The sequence below is a fragment of the Lagopus muta genome, chromosome Z (genome assembly GCF_023343835.1).
Source record: "Lagopus muta isolate bLagMut1 chromosome Z, bLagMut1 primary, whole genome shotgun sequence".
Lineage (NCBI taxonomy): Eukaryota > Metazoa > Chordata > Aves > Galliformes > Phasianidae > Lagopus > Lagopus muta.
In genome coordinates, this window is record NC_064472.1 from 33,841,851 (window position 1) to 33,858,983 (window position 17,133).

At 36.8% G+C, this 17,133-nt stretch overlaps 1 protein-coding gene across 2 annotated transcripts in view; it reads left to right on the forward strand.

Moving 5' to 3' along the window:
• ADAMTSL1 (ADAMTS like 1) overlaps positions 1-17,133 on the forward strand; it is a 405,621-nt gene that overhangs the window by 285,513 nt on the left and 102,975 nt on the right. For both annotated transcript variants that reach the window (XM_048931906.1, XM_048931909.1), the window contains 3 exons: positions 3,066-3,192; positions 7,071-7,145; positions 9,548-9,705. In XM_048931906.1, coding sequence (XP_048787863.1) covers positions 3,066-3,192; positions 7,071-7,145; positions 9,548-9,705 — 360 coding nt within the window. The remainder of the gene's footprint in view (positions 1-3,065; positions 3,193-7,070; positions 7,146-9,547; positions 9,706-17,133) is intronic.

Below are 17,133 nucleotides of genomic sequence, written 5' to 3' on the forward strand. Positions count from 1 at the left end.
ACCATGAGATGTTGCAAGAAACAGCTCTGCCTTCCTTGCTGATTCAGTGTTCATAGAGACATGTTCTTATTCCCCTCATAAATAGTACTTTAACTTTTCTCTGTCTCACTTTACTTTCATAAGAGTGCAGCCTACATACTACTTTCTTGTAAGAGCTACTAGGAAGCAACATAAGAGATTTGAAGTAATATTTTTGATTCTGAAGCATCTAGGAATCTATTGCAAATATTACTAAGCCTTTTGCTGGGTGTAATCCTCTCCAAATGATGGAAAAAGGATTTGCCTTAATAGTCAATGGAAAAAAAAAAAAAAAAAAAAAAAAAAAAAAAAAAAAAAAAGCCATGAGTGGGGAAGTTTTAAAGTTGGATTTTTTATATTTTTTTAATTTCAGGCATTAGTTCAGCTAATCACTCATAAAGATTTTTTTATGAAAATACAATACATATTTCCAGAGCTCTGGATATCTACTAGGATAGATGATCTAATGGTGCTAACTAAAAATCTGCCCATAAACCCTAGGGCAGAAGTAAATTTATTTCATTTTATCAAAGTTTCTGAAAGTATAGTTATTTGAGAGATTTTACAAAGCACAGGAAGACGCTCATGTTCTGTACATACTGTTTAAATTTTGATGTTCACAAGAAATCTCCATTTTGTTTAATACTTTGCATTTGAAATACAATATTTTCCATAAAATAAGGATTTTTATGCCTTGAAGAGTGGATATTTGTTTCAAAAAGAACAGTGAACCTCAGTATAACTTTGTTTAACATCTGAGATTTTCCTAGTGGTTAAATCTACTGGTTGTGACCTAGCCTAAAATAGCTCGATTTATGAATAAACTTTAATCCGAGCACAGACCATGGTAATGTGTGAGTTGATGATTCAGAAAGCTGAAAAGCCTTTAATGTCGTAAAGGCTCACACCTGAGTTTCATGTCCAGCTCTTTTTACATCCAGGCAATTCACATGTTCTTTTCAAAATGGGTAAGAGCACGTAGATTTGGACATCATTCTGGACTGAATCACTGAATGAATATAAACTGTGTTATGGACAGGTATGGAAAGGAATTTTGGCCTTTCTGCTGATATCTGTTGTCTTCAGGAGAACTCTTCTCACTCAAAGTGCTAGTGAACTAGTAATGCACTTGAAGGAAAGTCATCTGAGTTGGTGGCTTAGTGTCAGACTGTTTACAGGCCACACAAATGATATTTTCTTTACAGAAACATTCATGAAAATAAAGCAAATCATTCTCTCTATGAAAAAGATGATTCACTTCTTGTATGAAAAGTAAATCTTACATTATATCCCTGATGGATTACATATATACCTATAACTGGAAGATTTGAATGGAGTAGTCACAGTCAAGATAATCTTAACTTTGGTTCAGCTACCTCAGCATAATGTACCACAGTGGTTTTAATATGGTAAAGTATCTCCTGCCGTCTTGGTGTGAACAGTTTTTTAGAGAAATGTATCATTTTTGCTTGACTATTATTCCCTTAGCCTCAATTAATTCCTCTGGAGACCTTATAACTTAAGGTAGAAGAACGGGACTGTTGACCCAGTCCCAAATGAGTAAAATTGGGAAAAGTCAAACCTACAGTGTTTGAAATTCAATTAAATATGATATCAATGTGATAGATAACCGAAAATGTTATTGTATCACTAGTAAATAATAGTGATGTTAGAAATGGGAATAGAATTTGCTAAAAGGAAATACCAAGTATAATTTAAGCCTACATTTTACAGGAAAATGCAGAAAAATATACAGAAAAATGGAAAAAATATACAGAAAAAATACAGAAAAAGGAGGAGTTGTCAAAACCACAAGTACAGTGGGCTGTAGCAGTGATCTCCAATTGTGCTCTCACAGATTTGCACAAATAAGAGAAGTTAGTCTGAATGTTTGAGTACACAAGTTACACAGGCAGATTTTAAGAGCCTGGAGATTAAGTACCCCATATGCTCATAAGTGTTTCTAAGACTCAGCTCTCTGATTTTAACTGAAGTTCACAGATGCAGGAAATTTTAAAGTTGAAATATTCACTTTATTTTAAATTCCCTGTGTATATATATTCTCTCTGGTTAAGAGTTTTAGCACAAACTTCTTAGAAGCAGAATTTATATAATTATTTTTTCATTGCTTACTTTGCAATGAAATGCCAGAATGCTAGCAGGCTTTTTATTTTCTGATATGTATAAAGATAATTATAAACTGTATGAACTTGCTTAATTTCTTGCATTTCATCTATTTATGTGTAAAATTTATAACTTGCATCAAGCAGAACAGAATTCAAACAAGAAACTTATATTAGTAATATGCAACATTTATTTAGTTTCAAATGTATTTAATCATAAAGTTATATTTCATTCACCTAGGGTCTATATAAATTTGGGAAATTAGAGGCCTAGATTATCTATTCAAGTTTTAGAATTTTGAACAAAACAATTTACACGTAAATGTAAAACCAGTTTCAGTGTCTGATTCTGAGTTCTTTTGTTTTAAACATTCGTTCTTCTTTAATCAGTTCTTAAACAAAGTCTGAATGCAGGCTTGGACTGTGTGGAATGGGATTATTATCAAACATAATTAAAACCACATGGTCTTTCCAACTGTATAGCAGGTAAAATTTCTCTGAGATCTCAGACATGTTACTATCGTTAATCTTTGTTGCTCTGTGTTGCTCATTTGTTTTATACATCTGCTCTCCGAGTCTCTGTCTTCTTACCTACTTCAGAGATATTTCTCTTTGAAACTGGAAGCATATTTTCTGGTGGACGCTGACCGCGAACTGTTGACAATGCAAGTAAAAAAAAAAAAAAAACAACCAACAATGGTGCTTTCTTTCTCTGTACTGCAAAAGCTATTGAGTACTAACCTGCTCACTATCTTATGCCTGAAACTTCCAGCCAGATTTGCTCAGCCTCTTTCATTGCTAATGTACCCTATGGCTCTCTAGGGATTCTGAGAGAGAAACTTGGTGGTAATTAGTAGCAGAGATGGATCAAGCAGTCAGTAAGTAGATGCCTATTTTGAACTGCACGTCTTTCTACCTTGCCAGATTGTTGGCTGTGACCGCCAGCTGGGAAGCACTGTCAAGGAAGATAACTGTGGGGTCTGCAATGGTGATGGGTCCACCTGCCGGCTGGTTCGAGGCCAGTATAAGTCCCAGCTCTCAGCAAATAAAAGTAAGCTGTCCCTTCTGGTAAAGTGCCATCTTCACTTCTTAATAAAATACGTATTTCTAGCATGTATCTTTCACTCTACTCTTCATCAGGCAGTTGAATGATCATGATTAGGCTAGATGTACTCATCATTTCTTCCCTGTTCAGGGAAGAATTAATGGTTGCTCACACTATAACTGAGGAAATGGATAGATTGTTGTGGAGAGCCATCACCAATGTATTCCCTGTTTCATTTCACTACCTTGGAATAAGCCAGAGAAAGAGAGAGCTGGTTCAGCACCCTGCTAAGGCTGTATTAGCTGGCTGAGTAGAGCCCAGTCCATGCTGTACTGAAGAGTATCTTATCCTGCCCACAGAGCAAAAAAGAAATACTGAACAGGGATGGTAATACCATCCACACACACACACATAGACACACACACGCACAAAAAAAATATAAATAAATAATTTTTTAAAAAAAAGGAAAGAAAGAAAAGGAAAGAAAAGGAAAGGAAAAGGAAGAAATGAAGAAAGAGGGGAGGGGAGGGGAGGGGCGAGGGGAGGGGAGGGGAGGGGAGGGGAGGGGAGGGGAGGGGAGGGGAGGGGAGGGAAGGGAAGGGAAGGGAAGGGAAGGGAAGGGAAGGGAAGGGAAGGGAAGGGAAGGGAAGGGAAGGGAAGGGAAGGGAAGGGAAGGGAAGGGAAGGGAAGGGAAGGGAAGGGAAGGGAAGGGAAGGGAAGGGAAGGGAAGGGAAGGGAAGGGAAGGGAAGGGAAGGGAAGGGAAGGGAAGGGAAGGGAAGGGAAGGGAAGGGAAGGGAAGGGAAGGGAGCATAATCCTCATAAGAAGTTTGGGTATTTTTTTTCTGGGACAAAGCTGAACTTTTGTGGACAAAGGGAGTAATTTGCAGAGATTTAGGAATGGAATTTCATGTCACTGTAGCTGTTTCTCCAGTGTGCACAAACAGATTTAGAAATCTCCAGGCTGCTTGAGATTTGATACTATTTGAAGACTTTTTCAGCAAATGTCTTATCCTCCAAAAATAATTTATAATTTATTATTTTTGCTTTGTAGTAAAACACTGTTCCTTTCTTTTCTACTACTAATAAAGGCACTAATATGTTATGCACAGTACTCACAGGTTAATAAAATACAGTCCTCAGTCCCACTCATTTGCTATTAAAGAATGTTATGTAAGTAGAAGAGCAGAGGGCGTAGTCTTAGAGAGAGAGAAATGCGAAAAAAAATGTCAGAGAATGGATTGTTCAGATACACTTGCTTTCAAAAATCATTGTGCAGAAATGAAGTAGATAATCAGATTGAAAGCACACTATGTGGCACTATACTTTCTGTAAAGATGCATGTATTTTTCCTCCCCTCCCCTCCCCTCCCCTCCCCTCCCCTCCCCTCCCCTCCCCTCCCCTCCCCTCCCCTCCCCTCCCCTCCCCTCCTCTCCTCTCCTCTTTCTTTTTTCCCTTCCCCTTCCCCTTCCCCTTCCCCTTCCCCTTCCCCTTCCCCTTCCCCTTCCCCTTCCCCTTCCCCTTCCCCTTCCCCTTCCCTTCCCTTCCCTTCCCTTCCCTTCCCTTCCCTTCCCTTCCCTTCCCTTCCCTTCCCTTCCCTTCCCTTCCCTTCCCTTCCCTTCCCTTCCCTTCTTCTACTGAAGAAGATTACTTTAGAATTGAATTACAGAAGTTGCTGAAGCTGAATAAATATTTATCAGATCGCTTTTGCCATAGTTGTCAAAAACAGATGCAATTCTGGCTTTAAGTTCAGCATCAATAGTAACAGGAAAATAAAAATAAAATAAAAATACACTTTTACCAAGGGAATTGATAGGTTTATTTGGACCAAATTCAAGTTCAGGATCTAAAAGAAGAAATTTATCTCTCAGGATACCTGATTCATGTGCCTGACATAACATTTGCTTAGATCCCTTCATCTTTTTCACAGCTCCAGACCACTGTGCTCTCAGTTATATGGGACTCCTCCTTTCTTCCCTATATCTTTTCTGGAGGAAGCCAACTCCCCGCTAACGTACTTCACACCTTTTCCCCAGAGCGTTCCACATAGCAGCTCCACAATCTGCCTCCTCAGGAAATTACCCCTAAGCCCCCACTGCTTCTGTTTTGTGAAAACAGGAAGCACAATGATAAGCAGAAATCTCACTGAGCTTTTTCCTTTTTTTTTCTGAGTTTTTTCCTTTTCACATAAAGTGGGCTAGGATTTCACATGCACAGCAACAACAAGATTAGGTGAAGTATAGTTCTAGTAGCACACAGAGGCAAAAGAGACATTGAAGGAATATATGATATACAAGCTTGCATGACCCTTAAAATTCCTGATTTTACTATAACATTGAGTTGTTAACTCTTGAGCACAGAGCTTATGACTGAGAGACCATTAAATAATAATAAAGTCCTGTTTTTAACAAAGGTTTGTAAGAAGGCAATTAACACATTTTCTGAAAAAGCAGAATTATTGTTTTTCCAATATTTCATTCTAATAAACATGATATATACAGCAAGGAGATGATATATTCATGTTTGTTGCTTTTTTTTCACCCCAGATTGGATTAAAGCCATTTATCTTACTTGGCACCATCTTGAATATCAGTGCCAAAGTGGCAGCAATAAAATAAACAGTAGAGTATCAGCATTTAGTAAATTCTGCCAGACGTGAATGCTTGTTTTCTCAAAAATAAAATTTGAAATCTGTATTAAAATGAAAGATGTATGTTTTTGTTCATTACTGTGATAACAGCACAAACTGTGCTGAGGAGAGTTTAACCACGCTGCTTTGGAAGTCTTAGGAGGCACTTGATAAGTTGAGCAAAGATAACAGATCAGATTTTGAAAATGGAGTTTGATTAAATATTAAAATAAACTTCCCTGCTTCACCACCATGCACTTTTATGGATTATGTGATACAAATGTGAGTACAGTTCTTACGAACAGATAGTGAAAGAGGCGTTGTTCTTCTCACGTGTACCACCGCCCCAAAAAATCTGTTAGTCGTGCATGTTTTTTGTCCCAATTTGTAGTAATAGAAGGAGACAGAAAGGACAGGGAAAGGAGAAGAGACAGTCTAAATCAGCAGATTAGACCAGGTCAGTGTCCTCTGGGCATCCAGTCCAGTAGCCTAGCTTAGAATTTGGAGTCTTTTCTAACATCATGTCACACCTTCTCCTGTCTTCCCTCAGAATATTACAAAGGTTGCTAAATTTTAAGAAATGCTGGCCAAATCAGCTTTCACAACAGCATGTACTGAGCAGCTAGTTCACTCTCAGTTTACAAAGCTACAAAGATCTCAAGTACTCATAGGTACAAGATCTTGCTCTAAGACATGACAGTCTAATTGGCCTCTGTTTATCAGGGGCTTTCTGCTAGTGAGGTAGAAAGAGAAGCAGAATTATAACAATTCTATTCATTATCATAAAAGATGTGAAAGAGAAGGCATGTGTGAGCAGTTGGAGACTGCCATGGAACATGGGCAATGGGTCATGGAGAAGCTGTAGATTCCAGCTGGGAAAGCTGAAGGGAAGGACAGTTTTGTTGAATATCAAAATAAACTTATGCTTCCCTGCTTCACTACAACAACCTGTTAAGGACTTGGAAGGATCTTAAGTGGAGTCATGGTGAAATAGATAGCTATTTGTTACTTTTGAAATAGTTGTAAATGAGTTGAGAATAAAGAAAATCAACGCACTTGAGTTCCTCAAAGTAGAAGATTTTTAGTGATGTTTAAGAGCAGGATTCTGTTTCAGAAATTTGTAGAGGTTTTTTTTTTTTTTTAACTTATTTCAGACACTGTTTTCTGATTTTTTTTTAGGCTTCTATTTCACAATTTATTTGAAAACTGATGGGAATTTCTGTTTGTTTACTTCATGAATTTTTACCTTCCCCACAGTGGTCGATACAGTGGTTGCTATTCCCTATGGAAGCAGACATATTCGCCTCGTGCTGAAAGGACCCGATCATTTATGTAAGTAGAAAAAGTGTGCATTTGTTTAAGAAAGCCTTGCAAACCCGCAGTGCTCTGTTTATAGTGTGGTGTCTGGTTTCCCTCTCTGAAATCAATGATTTCGACACAGGGGTGAGTCCTGCCCTCAGAAGCTCTCCCTGGACCCAGTTACATCACTGATGCATGCTAATTTCAGAGCAAAGCCTGGCCAACATTTCAGAATCCTTTTCTCCTTGATAATTTTTCCATCATTTCTGTTTGCTTATCCTTTGGCTGGCTCACTTGGTGCCAAGTTCCTTTGTTTAAAATTAATAAAATATATCCCACAGAGTGAAGAAATATTGAGGACAGTAAAGTATAAGCTTCCCTACAGCCGAGCTTAGCCATCAGCTGCTCATGACTTTAACACATGTTTCTGTTATGATAATCTCTTTCACTCCAGTAGATACACAGACACAGAGAAAATTACAGTGAGAAGATCAACAGCAGCATGCAGATGTCAGACCATGCACTTTAGGAGTGATGTTGCTCCAGAGAGTGAAGCCCCTTGACTGCTGCTAGCCCATCATTTGGTAGCTATAACACATTTTCCCTACTTTGCCTGACATGGAGCTGTGCATCGCAGAAGCCCCTCTGGGAGAAGAGTCTAAGTATTTGAGAGTGTGCAGGAAGAGCTGAAGGCAAATCCATTTCTTTCCTGGATAGAAACTCCCTGCAAAAGAAACTCTTACTTTCCAATGCAGTAGCTATTCACAAACTGCTCTTTTTTTTTCATTGGCAGCAAACACAATAGTGTTAGTAAAAGGGATTTGCTGTAAGGAAAAAAAAAAAAAAGCCACAAACCAATGCCTTCGGACAGTACTGCGTAACATCTCAGAAGCACAAATTATTGTCAGGCAAATAGGACTGCCTTTCTCCTTTTCCAAAGCTCAATAATGCCTTTTCTGCAGCAAGGACCAGTCAGAGCCCTATCTGCTTATCAGTGTAAATACAATCATGAGAGTCAGCAAAATCACAAAATCATTCCCAGACTTCTTTTGCCCAAAGTACTTACACAGAGTGGAAAGATAAGGGGTGGTTTTTCTGTACTGCTCAGTGTACAGTGCTTGTGTTGAGAAAGCAATAAGAATGCCATAATCCTTTAATGATTGTTTAGATTTAAAGCTATGAATAATGATCAGCAAATTACAGTTTATAAATTAAGGAAAAATATGTAATGTTTTTCTTCAAAGATTTGCATGTACTTCAGTTTTAAGTAGCCCTCTGGGCACACCAGCACTCTTCCAGTATGGCTGTTATTACTATCCCAGTAAACGGTTTGCATTCTTATTTTCTCCCCTCTCTTTTTTCTTGGTATAGACATTCTCTTCCTAGGTAGAAAAAAATTCCTTTTTTTCTGCTTTTATTTTTTTTTCCCTTGTGAAATTGACCTGTAAGACAGCTTAGAGAGAGATGAGAATGCAGGACAGTCTAACCTAAAGCTGTCTGCACTCAGGCCATATCATGTTTCAGGACAAATAAGATTTGAATCAGCAAGGTCTGCCTGAGTCATTGCTTAAGATTTAGATGAACTGCTCTCTGTAAACATAAGTCCAGATACGTCTCTTTCTTGTTTCAGATGTCTCCATGAATCTTTCAGTTCAACCATCAAAGGATTTTATATATGTATGAGCTACAGTCTATTTGGGGATGGGAGTATTTTGCCCCATGAACTTTGGTTGTGGGAGAAGTCAACAGGAGGCCAATTACATATACACAAGTCTTAAAACCATCTTTATCCCTGGTGCATGCAGTCCTGTCCAGAAATAACTATAAAGCCAAGTGTGTCACAAAGCAAGAGACTAGTCTTCCTGAAAACCAAGGAATTCATTAATATGGAGCAAATTCTTACTGACTGCCTCAGCAACATCCTTCTTGAGTTAATTCCCATGACCCATCCTGGAAACCAGCTTAATTACTGCTATTATCTTCTTTTCCTTCTAATTGACAACTTAATACATGCTGATGAAACTATTTCTCCCATTTACACTCTCTCAAAATATTGTTCCATCACAGATTAATAGTATGGCCCCATCTAGAAAATTTTGTGTATAACTTCACAAATACATTTGAAAGGATTACAGCTTTTCATGATGTGATTCATGACAAAATGCACCTTCACTTTGAATAATTATACAAAACAGCTTATTGGTGGACATGCTTTAGGGAGTACTCTGAACTTGATGGGGAGGTAAACTTGATGATGGACCAGGTCCACATTGTGATTGTTAATTTCCATTTCAGAAATGATTTATGTAATCGCTAATTTAAGAAGAAAATCTACATCATTACCCTACCATTTTTATTTATTTATTCTGCTCTCATTTACTGTTGTTTTGAATTATAATGCTCTGGATTCTTGTTAATTTGTTTGCATTTTTCAGATTTGGAAACTAAGACTCTCCATGGTGTTAAGGGTGAAAACAACCTCAGCTCCACAGGTACCTTCATTGTGGACAATTCCAGCATTGACTTCCAGAAGTTTCCAGACAAAGAGATACTGAAAATATCTGGGCCTCTCACTGCAGACTTCACTATCAAGGTGAGGGTCATCAACCAAATGTGCTTCTTAAAGCAATATAAAATGACAAACGACAAAAGATGTAGTAGAGAGATAAGAATTTTTTTTTTTTTTTTTTTTTTTTTTAATTTTCCAGTAGATACTTCCCACAAAGCCAAATCCAGTTTGGTTATTGAATTCTGTTTGTAATTCTTCATAACTAATTATCTGATGAAAGCTTCATTGAACACTCTCAGAGAAGAGACCAAGATGAACTCACTGCAAGAAATGTCAGATTACTTTAGAGATTGTATGCAGTTTGCTTAGTTTATGACAAAAAGAAAGAAAGTCCATTATTTTTGTCCATAATTTGTGGGATTTATACCAGGGTAATTACATAAAAGACTATTAGAGAGTGGAGAATGGGATCCCCAACTTCCAAAGTAAATGGGGTGACTTTGATAGGAAAGTCATTGTGTCATTTCAGAGTTCTGCTTTGTGTTTCGTTGGTAATAAGAATCAAATTGTTTCCTCCCATTAGACCATTTCTATTCTTCCAGGTAATATAAAACACATTGCTGGAAGCAATGCACACATTCCGTAGGAAAACACATACAAAAATGAACAATTGGGAATTACAATAAAATAAATTCTTTTCCAGTAGGTCCAAAGAACCTGAAGGATTTCAGCTGTAAAACTGTAAAACCTATATCATGTCCAGGACTACGTAGGGTTTTACCATGGGCCCCAGAGGTAGATGATATTTGCTTTAACCTAAAGATTATGGCAGCTAGCAGTTTGAACAGTAAACTGCAAAATTCAGTAGTTCATGGGATTTGGCTGAGCATAGTATTTATTATTTTGAGTGTGAGCAGAGCCCTGTGGACTGTCCTTTACCCCTCTTGGTATGATACCAGCACAAAAATCAAGCAGAAATTATCAGGACTTGTTCTCAGAGAGAGCCTGACCTGAAGAATGCAATCTTTTTACTTCAATTCAGAATGACCATGCTTCAATAAAACATATGCTGATCACCTAAAAATATCCAAAATACTGTACTACAGATTATACCCAGATATTGAAAAATAGTGATGTAAACAGTGCTGCTTACTTTTCATTACTTGCGCAGTTATGGATTAAGACTGCCTGCTTAGTTAAAGCATACCTGTTGCTGTGGACCAGAGGCACTGAAATGTTATCAGGGGGGCAGGACTGTGATTCTGGTGTTTACACTGTTCTCTTGTATGAGAGGGGGAAATAGCTTTATCCCTTGAAGCAAATCCTTCTCTTTCAAAACAAGGTAAAGTACTGAAAAATTAGATGAAAGGCTTTACTGTGGTACTAGCAGGATATTTTTGGTCTGAAGATCTACTTGCCTGAAAAACAGTTTTTATGTAAACAGATCTAGATGAATTTGTGGCTGGATCAGAGCTGTGATTTGAGTGTCGTTATCTGCAGAATCACTGTTGTTCATTCTTTTTTATTTAATCCGAATTTCTCATCCAGTGAGGTCAAGTATACCTGGAAACAGCTCAAAAGTAGATTTGTAGTTTATTTGTAACGTAGAATGCTTTAAAATTGCAAGAAGATTCTTCATGCTGCTCTTGCAGGATCTGAATTGTGTATCTGCTAAAATTCTTGACTATGTGTGCTATACACCTTACAGTCTTTTCACAGGAGGTTTAAATAGTAAAAACAATTTAGTAAAACATCGGCTCTTTTTTTTTTTTATGAAGGTGTTTTTTGTTGTTGTTGTTGTTGTTTTTTCCATTAAAAATTATCGGTTTTCATAAAATGTTGGTGAAATGAAGTTCAGTTTCACTTGGAAGTCTTGCTGGCTGACAGTGTGGCCTAGAGAACAGAGTAGTAATATCACTTAGTGAGTCTTGCGTTTCTCTGTCAGAACTGCTATCAATCTGTGTTTTTACCAAGGTCACATATTCATGTGTCTGTCCTGAAAAGCTTCCTCTGTCTGTACAATCTGATTCAGGCAGAAAATAGAGAATCATGGAGTCATCACTTCCTTTTACATATCTGCAGAGTGAATTAAAACTGTCAGATGGGGTCTACAGACGACAGTATAAATTACTGACTGATTATTTAAACAACCAGCACTGTGAATTTGAACCTCTTGAGGTAGAGGACTGCTGAAACAGGGATTGCCAGGGAAGAGTTAGGGTTGGCAGAGCACAGGCTGTTAGGGTTTGTGTTATGATCTACATCAAAGTAGTTAGTGTCCTAGCTGCATGTTGGTTAAGTGTTGGTTAAGGTCTTCCGCCAAAAGAGGCTACCTGGCTATATTTTGTGCTGGTTCTAAGGATGTCTGCCTATTTCAGAGATAGTTTTGACTGCCTTAAGCAGAGCTACTGCTGAGACTAGGATTTTGCTGCTAGTTGTCCAACAAACCGTAGTTAAGATAAAGGTCAAAACTGGATGTGGAATTACAATGAACACTAGTCCCACCCATTTAACTCTTATTTCAGTTGTGGTCCAGACAAGCAGAAAGTACTGGTGAAAGAGGTTCATTTGATTAGAGTCTAGGTTAGCAAACAAAAAACATATTGGGGCTTAGTTTAGACTTCCTGGGACCTGCAAGGGCATGTAGGAGATCACACAGGTACATGCCAGCTGGCAAATGCTTTTGGACTCCATGGCTAGGGCCAGGACTGGATTAAATAATATCTTTTGAACAAGGAGTGATTTACCTCACTTAATGAAAGAAAAATGTTGAAGGAACTAGTCTTGCAAACACTGATAGATTAGGGTTAGGATGTCTCTTTTATGAGCTAAAATTCAGTCTTTGTGAACAGAAATAATGAGAGCTAAAAGCTTAATTGCGGCTAAGTTATATTATCTGTCTTCAGCGGAAAATGACCTAAGAACTTTGCTGAACCATGGGATAGCCCACTGGAATATGGTCATTTCATCATAAAACTATACTACTTCTTGTCACTTGCTAAGGTCATTTCTCTAGAGTGAAAACTGCAGGAAGTAACTCTTCAACAAGGCCTGCACAACTGGCTTTCATCAATCTGTGTTTCATTTCAGTACTTTTTTTTTTGTAAAACCCATAGTGCAGTTTCCCAATTTCCAAAAATAATACAACTTTTGTAATAATTTCTAGGTCAGTCCCACACATAATGACAAGCCTAAAAGGCAACTTAAAGTTTATTTATCTTGAGTAGATAACCCTTGTGATAAATTTAGAAAAGTTCTATATTTTTTCTCCTGTTACTGCAAATGTGGCAAAATGCATGGGAAACCATGTAGTAATCTTCCAAAAATTATGTATAATTTCTGTTTCACACTCACCTTTGTTTCTGATTCAATATAAATGATTTCATCTAATAGTTCTTTACGTGATTATTCTCCTAGTCTACACATTCCACTTAATCTGTATATTACGGAACTGCAATACTAGGTCAAGTAAAAAGTGTGCTTCACTCGTGTTTCTGTTTCAGAGAAGGACTGGTTTCATCTTCTGAAAAGACAAGTTCTAGAAACAGATCAGAGTTACCCTCTATTTTGCAGATTCTCCCTCTTGGTCCTTATGTTGCATTTGTTTAGCTATTTTTATTAACTCAAATGAGACAGTCCTTCAGGAATCTTTTACAGAGAATTTGTCCTTTTTACAACATCTAGTTTGTGTTTTAGTTTGTGCTTTAGTTCCGCAATGAATTCACTTCATCGTGTAAAATAAGGGACATGTCTTATTTTAAATCTTAGTTGTAATTTTACTGACTCCATCTGTTTTCCCAGTCTATGAAACAGTAAATGATTATTGCCTTTCCCCTTTCTCTGTGACTCCTCTATTTGAGACCTATATCATATCATACTGTATCTCATTCCTAATCTGAAGTATCCTACCACAATTAATTTCTCCTACTATCTATCCTGGTGCATACAATGGTTGTCCTTATTTTCCTAATCTGTCCTTTTTTCTATTTCCACTGTTACGTTTATATATTCATAACTTTTTAATGATATGCATAGAAATGGAACTGTTGTTTAAATATATAATTTTATTTTATGGAAGTATTAGTTTGCATCAAATCAATGTGCAGTTTGATAAAATATGAAAATAATTGTTTATTTAATTAAGTGATTTAAATGATAAATATTTATGCAACTATTTAGGAACATGCAGAATTCCAAATGTCTTCATTCAAAAATCTGAACTACTTTTCTTCCACTTCTTAGAATCAATCTTCTATCATTATATTACTCAACTACTACTAGTGAAACTTCATGACCAATGTCATGCTGAGCAATTACTGTTAAAATACTACCAGTTCTTTCTCTCTCCAATGATTTTCAGCCAGGGGACATGAGAAAGACTGTACTACAATAAACTTTTTATGATCCCAGCAAGGAAAATAATGAAATATCAATATATTAATCTGTAAATCTATAAACATACATCATAAGCACATCATATATGTTAATTTGGAAGGTACTCCTCATCCTCATAGCCTCTACTTCATTAAAAAAGCGTATGAGAAGCAAGTAACACTCCATTGGGCAACCATAGCTGGGAAAAGAACCTACTAATCAAAGAATGAGTTCTGCAGAGTAGGACCTTTGAAGTGTTCTTAAAGTTTCACTTTTTACTACTATGCATAATTTTTTTTCAGTAGCAAACTTGTTCAATTCACTGTCAATCCTTTATTCTATTCATTCAGGAATCTGGCTAACAGTATATGTCCTAGCATGCATTTCTGTGGGACTCTACAGTCCTTCTGCCACTATAAAAGCAGGCTGAATGACCTTTCTCTTTTGCCCAGGAATCAGTCCATGGCAAGATCTAATTATTTCATGTGAATTTTCATTTGACAAGGGAACAAGAAAAGTCCTGTCTCAAAGGATTCCTTGGTGAAGTAGATTGAGAAGCTTGGACAGCATCACTCTTCTCAGAGACCTATCTTTGAGTTCTGCTCTTTTTTTTAATTCCACCTACAAGCCTAGTACATGGGTAGAGATTACTGGTCTCATGAAGCATCTTCTCAATCTTCTGTTAAGATTTTCTGTCTTGCTTTGGTTTAAATAATATCTCTTTCATGAAAGTAAGCTAAATGTGTCATACATGACTTCCATTCTTGTATTCTTCAGAGGTTACATGGTACTACTGAGTGAATGCTTTTTGGATCTGGAGATTTGTTACCATTAATCTTACATTCGTGTTTAAAATATTGCTGGTCTAAAATCTACCTTGACATTTTCATTTGACACAGTAGAGACAAATATTCATTTTCTATTGTTTTGTCAAGATGTATTGTGTGTTTTTTTCTGGTATCCTTTAAATTTTCAAAATTGTCAGTTTCAAAAATCAATGACTTTTAAGTAACATAATACTTTGATGCCATTTTTTAATCCTTTTTCATCACTATAAAAAAATATTTTTGTGGCAAATATTGCCTTTTAACTTTTTACTTTTCATTTTTGTGAACTATATATCTCAATAGGATTTTAATTTTTTACATTAATTTCTTAGATATTACCATGGTTAAATTATTGGTAATAAATATTCTGCAGTACAGACTAAGCATATTCAAGCTGCATTCTCTTATATGACTAATGTGATATTAGTGGTGAAATGTTTTTTCCATGGGTGAGTAGGGTGTTAACAATAGTATCCACAAATTTAAGAAGAGATGCAGCAGGGCAGGTTTTGGAATATTTGGCTTTGCTCTTGTTGTCTCCTCATTTCAGAAGCTTCTGCTTCTGTTGTCACTAGAGTAGTGAATTCTGTACAGATTATCATAGTTGATAGAAGTAGTAGCTAATTCAGTAACCTTTATAGCTGACAGCTATGCTAGCCAATTCATTGCATTGGCTTTTGTCTAGTTCTTCTTTTGGAAGGAATTCAGTTAAGATTTGAACCTTGAAAAAATTCTGTTTCTGTTTTCTGAGTATTACTTTAAAGGCTTTTTACAAATCATCGTATCAACCTAACGGTGACCTTATCTACCTTAATCCTAGGTTGGGGCATGGTAAGCAAATTTGATTCAGAGACGTAGTCCATGGTAAATTGGAGACAATGTAATTTCACTGTGATTTCTCTATCTGGCCTAGAACCTGGGTGGAGAAGTGGCAGAGAAAGCTGTCTTCCACTTAAAAACAACACAGGGCTGTCATGATCAAGAGATATAAATCCAGAAATGTACAGTACATATGTTCCCTGGAGCAAAAAGTCGAGAGTCTTTTCAGCACTCCAAGGCAATTAAAAGTCTAGTTCAGAGGAATCATGGTGCCGTCTTGTGTTATTGTGTTACACAATATGCTTGAAAAACTTCAGCATCTCTCCTTGTGTCTGTTATGTCATTTGAAACAAGCCTGTACAATTATTTTCCCTGACTCCTTTTTTGGCTTCAAGAACAAAATATGAACAGCAGCAAAATTCTTGCACATCCTCTTTTCTTTTCAGTGTAAAGTGTCACTGCATGAGAACAGGAATATCAAAGCACGCTAAGCAGAGAAAGTATTATACTAAAGCTTTGGGTTTTCTGACCCAGCACAAAGCACAAAATTACATATGCCACAAAAGGACAGTTCTCCATGCTCTCATCCCCAGTTCCTTTGTATGTTATCTTAGAAGATTTCAACATTAAACTTGACACTAATAAATCACACCCGAAGATTTGGGATTTGGCACTTGCAGAAAATATTTGTAATAATAATGTGGAAAAACCATTTGAAGTTTCCTAATAAGCATGTTGGCCTGGAGTTAGATCATAATACACTGGATCAAGTTTCATAAGACAAAGGACAATATGCAGTAATAACCCCTTCCCTGTCTCCTAGCTTAGGACACACACTAGGAATAAGGGATACATTTTCTCCCTCCCCAGTACAAGAATTTTGTTAAATGTGAAAATATTTCTGAGTACACTTATCATGAATTAACCCCACAATTAACATTGATAGTTTCTTGTTTATCCCTGCTGGTTATAAACCGCTGATTAAATTTGACAATCACCAAAGCAAACAACTATTGTGTTCTTCAGCAAATGTAGATAAATGGTTCAGGCACATGCTGCCAAAATCAAGCATGGAAGGGCTGGGTTTGGTGGCTGTTGGTGGTGGTTTTGCTTCTGGTTGCTTTTTTGTGGGTTTTTCTTTTTGTTTGTTTATTTGTTTTTTGTTTTGTTTTGTTTTGTTTTGTTTTAAATGGTTCCTTTATGTGAATTGATTGAATTTAGAGGCTTCGAGAGAAAGTTAACATAATACAAAGATTAAATCAGGTATTGCAGTTATGGTCACAAGAGTGCTCAGAATGATTCAAAAACATTATGCTGCCTTTTTATTTCAGATCAGAAGTTTGTTGTTTTCATTAAATATTCTGTGGTTATCCCTCAAACCAGTACTGTTTTTTGTCAGTTCCAAACATTGGCTGAGCAACATCTTAGACCTTTTGTGGTGCCATTCTAGATAATCTTTTACAAAATCCATTATAAAAAAACAGGTTACAAG